The following is a 10,322-nucleotide window of genomic DNA, read 5'->3' as shown; positions in this document are numbered from 1 at the left end:
AGAGTAAAAAGCAAAATGTCCCATGTACCTCCTACCTGTCCTTCTGAGTAACGACCACCAACAACCTCTTGACCATCTTTCTTGTCTTGTCTCTTGTCTTTACAATATATGCCTGTATGTACATACACTCCATTTTTCACTATTTTTTGAGAGAATTGTATCTCCATATATGTAGGTCTTTTTCCATATTTCTTGAGAGCTGCATGTCATTCTATAAATATATTGATGGATTGTTAGGGTGTTACCCTACTATGATCATTATAATCACATCTGCCTAAAAATAGGCCATTTTTTTGTACATGTGCAAGTCCATTACTCTTAAAAAGGAGTAGGAAATCATGTAAATTTAAAACAGATACTCGTTATAAGCTTTCTCTTTATAAAGGAAGAATTCTAAATTATTCCACTCAGCATATGACTTTTGATTTAACATAAAACATTCACTATTTTCAGTGAAACATCCAACTTTAAAAATAAAATGGTTCTTTCCACTGGCTACTTGTGTGCTTTTCCAGAAAAAAAAATAATAAAATAAAATAAAATGGTTCTTTCGTCTAGGCCACCGACATGCCATCCAGACTAAGGAAGACCCGGAAACTTAGGGGCCACGTGAGCCACGGCCAAGGCCGCATCGGCAAACACCGGAAGCACCCGGGAGGCCGAGGTAATGCTGCCGGCATGCATCATCACAGGATAAACTTCGACAAATATCACCCAGGATACTTCGGGAAAGTTGGTATGAGGCATTACCACTTAAAGAGGAACCAGAGTTTCTGCCCGACTGTCAACCTTGATAAACTGTGGACCTTGGTTAGTGAGCAGACTCGAGTAAATGCTGCCAAGGACAAGACAGGAGCTGCTCCTATCATTGATGTGGTGCGATCAGGTTACTACAAAGTTCTGGGGAAAGGAAAGCTCCCAAAGCAGCCTGTCATCGTGAAGGCAAAATTCTTCAGAAGAGCTGAGGAGAAGATTAAGGGTGTAGGTGGGGCTTGTGTCCTGGTGGCTTGAAGCCACATGCTGGGAAATGGATTAAATGTTAAGTGCTTTTCAAATAAATAAATAAATAAATAAAAATAAAATGAATTTACTTATTACACATAGGATAAATAGAAGAGAAATGAAAGGGGAAAACAGGTAAGGAAAAATACATAAAAGGAAAAATAGATAAAAACTTCATGATTTCTAAATATCCATGAGGCAAAAATCTAGTATATAACCACAAAACACAAAAAATATCTTCTCAGTTTTTAAACTTAAAGATGGATAGATATTTTTCACTGATGTATATTATACTCTGTTCAATGAAATAAAAGAGACCTTTTCAAAACCCCTTGAATTATTCGCAAAACTGACCATTTATCGTACCACAAAGAAAAACTCCATACACTCCCCAAAGTAGAAATATTGTATTGAAAATTGTGTAGACAATATTCTCTGAATAAATGAAACTAAAAATTAAGAGATTAAAATTCTATCACCTGGAAAAATTTGAACTCCTTTTGCTCTTGTGCACAACAAGAAATGAATTCTAAAGTTGTAGACCATCCAGAACATAATAATGATGAAAACAACTACTATCACCACCTATGGCATTCAGCAGAAATATTTCCCTAAATAAAATTCATATATGTAAATTCTTCCATTAAGTAAAAAATAATTATAAATTATACATCCAGTTCAAAAATCTGGAAAATAAGAAGAGCTTATTAATAAAGATTAAAGTGGAAAGCATCATAATAAATAAAGCAGGAAAAGGATAGAACTAATATAAGAGCTGGTTCTTTGGATGACTAAATTTAAAAAGTAGGTTAACTCTTTGAAAAATAAATTATATAACCTAAACAATGAAAAGAAAGGTATAGACACCCAAAATAAGAAACATAAAAAAAAAATTAAGCCCTCCCTAAAACAAGATAATACAGTCAAAAGTGATTACTTTACTCAGGCAAATATATTTGCAAAAGTTGGTGAAACAGATGATTTTCCAGGAAACTGTCAGAGAGCAATCCTTGCCCTCCAAAAATGACCTGGGCCCAGATGACTTCACAGAGTAATTTTAACAAACTGTAGGGAACAATATAACCACAGCTTAGAAAAAGGAAAAAAGCGACCAAAAAATTTTTTTGAAGGAAGCATAGCATTAGCAGCAGAGAATCTAAGATGACCATTTTTAAATGAACAATAAAATTAGAGAACTTAACCCTGCCTGATTTCAAGATTTAGTATAAAGCTACAGTGATCAAGACATTGTGGTATCGGGACTTCTTTGGTGGTTCAGTGGCTAAGACTCTGAGATCCCAGTGCAGGGGGCTGAGTGAGGTTCAGTCCCTGGTCAGCTAACTAGATCCCAGATGCCACAACTAAGAGTTCATCTGCTGCAAATAAGAAATCCTGCGAGCTGCAACCAAGCCCCCAAGTAGTCCAGTGAATAAATATTTTTTAAAAGACAGTGTAGCATCAGCATAAAGATAAACATACAGCTCAATGGAATATGAGAGCACAGAAGTAGTTCCACATATATATGGCTATGGGTTTCCAACAAAGTTCTCAGGGTAATTCAACAGGATAAGGATAATCTTTTCAAGGAGTGGTGCTGTCACCAGCAAAGCCCACTGGGGTGGGGTTTGGGGAGGGACAGGGGAATAAAATGGAATCTAGGCGATGAGGTCTAACCTCTTTCTTTTTGCTTAATTTAGTTTTACTTGCCTGTAAGTGCTGTGTGCAGAAGCCTTGTACCTAACACATCAGATGAGCTGTCCCAGCACACAACCTGCGGTGCCCAGCACTTCAGACCCGACAGAGTTCCTTGCAAAATGGCCGAACTGACACCTCAGCTCCAGGAGCGTGTGCAAAAGTGCTGCACGTGACACGTCAGTTCAAGATGGCGCCGGCGCTGGGCTGCTTGCAGAGACACTGTTGCCTGGCACTGGGATCTGGAGAGTGCGAAGCAGCTGAGAACTTGGCACCTGCCCCCTCCCCCACTGTCAAGATCCCTAAAAAGCAACCAGCCAGGTGTTCTGTCTTTCCAGGAGAGTCTGGACTCCAGAGCTTGAGCTCTCAGCTATTCATTCTTTAATCAAAGAATGCTTTCCTTTGCTTCTGAACCCAACTCAGCCCCCATAGCTCACCAGACAGGAGCCTTGCTGGAGCCCAACTGGAAACCGTCAAACAGTACTGGCACAACTGGCTGGGTATCTGTGGGGAGGGGGGATCTCCTCCATTCTTATTTCTCACATTATACACAAAAATTAACTCAGTATGTATCATAAACCTATATATAAGACCTGTAACTATAAAATTTATTGATTCTACAAGAAAATGGAGGTGATATTCTTTGTGACTTTGGCTAGACCAAGATTTCTTAGCTATGTTGTCACTAAGAAAATTTTTATACACTAGACTTCATCAAAATTTTAAACTTTAATTTTACAAAAGATACCATTAAGAATGTAAAGATAAGCCACTGACTGGGAGAAATTATGTGCAAAGCATAAAATCCAAGAGAGGACTTATGTATATAGATTATATAAAGGACTTTTATAACTTGATAAGATAGCCAACCCAATTTTAAAGTGGGCAAAAACTTTAAACAGACACTTCATCGAAGAAGAAAACATGAGTAAATCAACCATACGTCAAAAAAAATTAAAATTTTACAGTTTAAAAATTTCAAAAATAACATGAATAGTAAATTAAATGGAGGGAAACAGATTCACCCTGGCATGCTCTGGCAACCCCACAGGCAAAGGCTTGAATCACAGCCTATCTGAGCCTTGGCATAATGTCTCAGGAGAACAGGAGAGGATGGGAGGCTTGTGAGAAGCTCAAGGCAATCTTCCCTGGGAGGCCCCACCTCATCAGAAAAGTTGGCTGAATATAAAACCTCTTAGCCGAGTTTAGAATTGGCTCCTCGGTGATGGGGTTTCCCCTGTTTCATGACACAGTCATTTGGCCCTTTTTGTCTCAGTCTCATTCTGTTGTGTCAGGCAAGAACCATGGGAGCTGGCATCTTTAACTTACTCTTCTACTCACTACCTACATAAGTAACTGTCTAAACAGATAGTGGCTCATTGTATCCTTACAAGTTTAACTATGCAGGCCTTGGCTTTGACTTGTGTGTGTGTGTGTGAGTCTGACAATAAACACATGATAAAAACGCAATATCTTTAGTCATCAGGAAGTACAAATCAAAACCGTAGTGAGATATCATTATACAACAATTAGAAAGGCTAAAATAAAAAAGATTGCTCATACTTAGTGTTGGAGAGGATGTGGAGCAACAGAAAAGCTTAGGCACTTCAGGAGAGGAGATATACAATTGTAAAATTGTTTTGCAAAAATATTTTGATAAGTTAAACGTATACCAAGTCCATGATCCAGCTATTCCATTCTCAGCTATTTACCCAAGAGAAATGAGAGCATATATCCACACAAAGACTTCCCATAGCTTTACTTTTAATAGCTAAAAACTGGAAATGATTGAAATGTCTAGCAAAAAGTAAATGAAAAAACAAATTGCATTACATCCTTATAAAAGATTGCATGTATGTGTGCTAAGTTGCTTCAGTCATGTCCTATTCTGTGCGACCCTATGAACCATAGCCTGCCAGGCTCCTCTGTCTATGGGATTCTCCAGGCAAGAATACTGGAATGGGTTTCCATGCGCTCCTCCAGGGATATTTCCAACCCAGAGATCAAACCCACATCTCTTACATCTCCTGTGTTGGCAGGGGGGGGTTCTTTACCGCTAGCACCAGCTGGGAACCCCTTATAAAATACTACTTGGCAATAAAAAGAAACAAACTATTGGTAACAGAATGAAATCATTAAACCATAACAAAGATAGTATGTTATATACTTTCATTTACATCAAATTCTAAAAAATGCAAGCTAGTCTACAGTGACAGATTAGTGGTGACTTAGGGGGTGGGAAGTGAGAGAGGGAGGTTTGGGTTGCAAAGGGTCATGAAGAAACTCTTAGAGTGATATGTTCATTAACTTTATTGTAGTGATGGCTTCATGGATACATATGTCAAAACTCATCAAATAGTACACTTAAAAGGTGCAATTTATTGTCTGTCAACTATACATAAAGCCATACAAACATGCAACCTCATCTAACTTTTTAACTCACTTTGGCTGCTATGAGAAGGAACTGGGTGGGGGCTGGGTGGCTGGCAGGGGTAGAAATTGGAGGTGGTTAGAAAGCTGAAGAACCCATCTGGGTGACACATGCTGGTGGCTGTGGCAACAGTGGAAATGGAGGGGAGTGGACAGATTCAAGACATATTTTGAGACTTAAAAAGACTTGCTAGGAGTTTAATGTCTCCTCTTAAGGAAATTCTCCCTTGGGTTTGTGGTCCAGGTCATACAAATACGTAATACAATTTTTCATGCTCCCTATACTCATCTTCCATAGTACCATCAAAATTTATAATTGTGTACATACTGGTAATACTATTTATTAGGGTTTATCTCTGCCACTAGACCAAGCAACATAACGGCAGGATTTGTACGACTCGCCACTCTCCATCCCAAGCGCTTTGTCCAGTGCTTGACATGGAGGGGTTACATAGTGGTTTTAAAACATGCCTGCATATCCTTTAATTTAATTTAATTTTTCTACCATCAAGGAGTGTCATGTATCTTCCAAGGATAGGTCTTGAGAGGTAAGAGAACTTCTGCCCAGCTTTCTCTCTCTTGAGATACTCACGCCCTAACCTAGTCACCCTGCTAGAAGGAAACCTGGGTGACATACAGGGGTTCCAGCTGACAACTCCAGCTGAGGTTCTAGCTGGCAATATCAACTGTTAGACATGACAAAGTCTTCAAGATGACTCCAGCCCCAGCCACTGTGTGACTGCAACCACACAGAAAGTTCTAAGTGAAACATACGGCTGAGCCCAGCCACCAATAGAACAATGAGTGAAAGTGAAAGTGAAAGTGCTAATCACTCAGTCGTGTCCCACTCTTTGCCACCCCATGGACTATAGCCCCTCAGTTTCCTCTGTCCATGGGATTATCCAGGTAAGAATACTGGAGTAGGTTGCCATTTCAGTTTCTTTCACTTTCAGTCATTACGTTTTGGGATAGTTTGTTACAGCAATAGATAATCAGAACTAGGTTAGTGAATGTTTTTTGAATGAATGAATGAATGAATAAGAGGGGGTCTGCTTCAACACCAGGTGAGTCTTAGCTGGTGAGTCTGTTGCCCTGTCCTGACAGGTCCTGAAGTTCTTGGAAGCCCTGGTTCTTCAGATCTATTAAGAGGAGACGTGGAAACTCTCACCCCAGGACAGAAAACACAGCAAGCCCATGTTAATTCTGGCCAGGATCTCAGAGAGCAGCTTGTTTGTGAGTTCTTAACCTTGAGTCTGTGAACAGCTTCAGGGAAACGAACATGCATACATTTTGTATGTATGCACATTTTCCTGGAAAGAGAGTCCCCAGGTCCTAACTCATAAAATTTAAGTCTGTCCTCAAAAATGTTAGGACCCTCTTCTCCAGTCCAACTACCTCAATTTCTAGATTAAAAAACTGAGAACACTTCCCTCTCTGGTAGTAAGGTGGACTAAGTGTCCTGAACAAGCATCCTTCTGAAAACAATTTCTGATTAAAATTTTTTTTAATTTCTTGAACACACAGATGAGCTGGGAGGGAAAGTAAGAAATACTGAGGCCAAAACCCCAAGAATCCAGCAAGGTAAGATATGCATTGCAATCAGCTGTTACCTTAAGGACTTCATAAAGTCAGCAAGAGTCAGACACTACTTAGCAACTGAACAACAACAACTAAGTCAGCCAATCAGCGATAGACCTTCCAGTCTTGAAAATGAACTTGAACTTCAATTTCCGTAGCCTCACGGAGGTAAGATGATAAGGGAGAAACCCAGGGGGCTCAAGGTGGAGGACCTAGTGAAACCCTACCCCCATAATACTGGTACCCAGATGGACTGAGCCCTAAGTGAATAAGTGCTAGGCAGAAGCATTTACCACTTCCCAACACACTGCAAAGAGAAGTGCCTATTCTAACTTGCCTCTTCTCAGGTGAAAGTGAAACATCCCTTGAGAATTCATCACTGGCAAGCATCCTTCATAAGGGTTTGAAACCTCTGCACCACATTCCCCCTCCCCATACTTCCCGCCCTCTCTCTCCTTCCCTCCCTCTGGCTACGAACCTGGGACCTTGTCTTTTGAGTAAACCCCACAACGGGGTCTCTGGCCTCTTCTTCCCATGGCTGAAGTCTCTCATAGGGACTCCAGTCCCCAAGCCTGCCAGGTGTTCATAGACCCATTGAAAACTGGGGTCCTGGGAGGCTGAGGGCTCTGGCCTCCACTAGGGAAACTGGACTCTGAGTGAAGCTCCCAAGCCAGTGCTATGCGGCCCCTGGAGACAACCTGCTCTCCTGCCCTTGTCGAGGGGGCATCCCTAGGAAACACTGCTCTCCACTCCGCCACCCTTACTCCAGAATGACCGGCTTTCCTGGGATTTTCTTCCTCTGGGCTCTGGAACCTTCTGCAGATCCTCTCTCCTCGGGATGAGGAAAGCAGATGTCGCTCTGCCTACCAGGTCCCCAGACATCCTCCCCCACCCCAGGGCCTCCAGCTCTCTTCTCCTTCATTCTCCAGGGTCTCCCGCATGGCAGGCAGATTCTTTACCATCTGAGGCACCAGGGAAGCCCAAATAGATAACAATAAATTATCAATGTTGATTTGCCAATTGTGACCAATAAGTCCAATAAGTGATAAAGTGGTAAAGAATCCACCTGCCAAAGCGAGAGACACAGGAGACTTGGGTTCAATCCTGGGTCAGAAAGATGCCCTGGAAAAGCAACCCACTTCAGTCTTCTTGCCTGGGAAATCCCACGGAGAGAGGAGCCTGGTGGGCTACTGTCCATGGGGTCACAAAGAGTCGGACACGACTGAGCACACAGAGACACATACCATATGAATGTAAGATGTTAATAACAGAGGAAAATCAGAACTTGCCAGGTGGTCCAGTGGTTAGGACTCTGTGCTTCCACTCCCAGGGGCATGGATCCCATCCCTGGTCTGGGAACTAAAATTCCGCATGCTGTGTAGTGTGGCCAAAATAATAGTAATAGGGGAAATGGGTAAGTGGAGACTCTACTATCTTTACAGTTCTACTGTAAATCTAGAGCTATTCTAAATTATTTATTTAAAAAGAGGCAACTTTGAACTGCCATATGACCCAGCAATACCACTTCTGGGCATACACACTGAGGAATCCAGATCTGAAAGAGACACGTGCACCCCAATGTTCATCGCAGCACTGTTTATAATAGCCAGGACATGGAAGCAACCTAGATGCCCATCAGCAGATGAATGGATAAGGAAGCTGTGGTACATATACACCATGGAATATTACTCAGCCGTTAAAAAGAATTCATTTGAATCAGTTCTAATGAGATGGATGAAACTGGAGCCCATTATACAGAGTGAAGTAAGTCAGAAAGATAAAGAACATTACAGTATACTAACACATATATACGGAATTTAGATAGATGGTGGCGATAACCCTATATGCAAAACAGAAAAAGAGACACAGAAATACAGAACAGACTTTTGAACTCTGGGGGAGAACGTGAGGGTGGGATGTTTTGAAAGAACAGCATGTATATTATCTATGGTGAAACGGACCACCAGCCCAGGTGGGATACATGAGTCAGGTGCTCGGGCCTGGTGCACTGGGAGGACCCTGAGGAGTCGGGCGGGGAGGGAGGTGGGAGGGGGGATCGGGATGGGGAATACATGTAACTATATGGCTGATTCATGTCAATGTATGACAAAACCCACTGAAATGTTGTAAAGTGATTGGCCTCCAACTAATAAAATAATATTAAAAAAAAAAAAAAAAAAAAAATAAAAAGAGGCAACTTTGAGCACTAAGACACCAGTGGCCTTCCCTGGGCAGGAACGTTACACACGTGCTGCCAGGGGAAGAGTATATTCAGTGTGGCCCCTGTGAGAGGAAGAGAGCACTGGGAAGCCAGTGCAGTGACTCTTCCAGACTCCACTGGTGTCTTCTCCCCTTCCGACCTGGCTGTGTATCCCTGCTATGGCTCTGTAACAAGTCTTAGGAACACAAATAAACGCTGAGTGTGGAGGTGGTCCAGCACACCCCTGACACAGTTGTTACTCAGTATCCTTCCATTATGTTATTTAAATCCTCTTGCCTCTCTTTGACAAATATAAGTGTGAGGGAATTTCCCTGGCATTCCAGTGGTTAAGACTTTGCCTTCCAATTCAGGGGGTGCGGGTCTGATCCCTGCTCCGGGAGCTAAAATCCCATGTTGCCTCAGGGTCCAAAAACCAAAACATAAAACAGAAGCAATATTGCAACAAATTCAATGAAAACTTTTTAAATGGTCCCTATTAAAAATAAAAAATCTTAAAAAAAAAAACTGCAGGTGTGAGAATATCAGTTTATTTGAAGTACTAAAATAATAGTTAAATGTTAAAGAAAAGGCCCCAATAATCCACTGAGTGACGCCTACTTATGTCTTGTTCATAATTTTCAATATCTCTTTAGCAATAGGATTATGTAGGCTGAAAGAACAAACAGCTTTACTATAGAACTCCATTACTTACAGGAATTTTTTGAAAGCATTAAGGAAAGTATTGGCCAAAAAAAAAAAAAAAAAAATTATCCTTTTAAGTGTCAAGGATGTTCTTAAAAGGAACATTACTTATAAACAGGTAAAGAAATTCCTACCTGAAGTGGATAATTATTATGGCACTTACCCTTACCATAACTATCTTTTGAAATGGTTTCACCCCCACAGAATTCTGTGTTTTATATGGAGTTATTAAATATTCTCCTGACATGGGAGCAAGAGAGAGTCATATGTGGGGCTGAACAAGGGAATAAATTTTTTTGACAGTGCTCTTTTTAGGTCAATGGACATTTTAAAAAGTCATTGGTCAAGAGAACCAATGCAATCCAGAAAATGGAAAAGCAGCTTTGGCCATGAAAGCTGGTATTATGTTTCAACAGATAAAATTTGAAGAACAATTTTCAGAGTTGTTTATATGCCAGTGTCTGCTCAGTAAGCTGGCTCATAATGTTACTGTTGAATGTGTTTGCTCATTAATGAGTGTTTAATAGACAAAATAGTGCACTTAGATGTGATCACTGTAGAAGATGTGTTACAATGCAGTGGAATTTAGATTGCTATTGTAAGGAATTAAATAAGCAAATTCTGCAAAACAAAGATCCATCAAGGAGAATGGAATCAACAGGGAAATCTAATTCAAGAGACAGGTAACTTAGATACTTCTGATATTTCAGATAAATAA

General features: G+C 40.8%; 1 protein-coding gene across 1 annotated transcript; it reads left to right on the top strand.

Annotated features, from left to right (window-relative positions):
- Positions 1-561: 561 nt before the first annotated feature.
- Positions 562-1,019, top strand: LOC136171963 (large ribosomal subunit protein uL15-like). The gene has a single exon (XM_065941063.1). It carries the CDS (start codon positions 568-570, stop codon positions 1,009-1,011), a length of 444 nt encoding a protein of 147 aa, XP_065797135.1. The 5' UTR covers positions 562-567; the 3' UTR covers positions 1,012-1,019.
- Positions 1,020-10,322: the final 9,303 nt, after the last annotated feature.

This window comes from Muntiacus reevesi, chromosome 7 (assembly GCF_963930625.1).
Source record: "Muntiacus reevesi chromosome 7, mMunRee1.1, whole genome shotgun sequence".
NCBI lineage: Eukaryota > Metazoa > Chordata > Mammalia > Artiodactyla > Cervidae > Muntiacus > Muntiacus reevesi.
Note: the sequence above shows the minus strand (reverse complement) of the source record. Positions and strands in the feature narration are given on the sequence as shown.

Coding starts and splice junctions, on each gene's coding strand:
- LOC136171963 (XM_065941063.1), top strand. CDS start 568: ATGCCATCCAGACTAAGGAAGACCCGGAAACTTAGGGGCCACGTGAGC.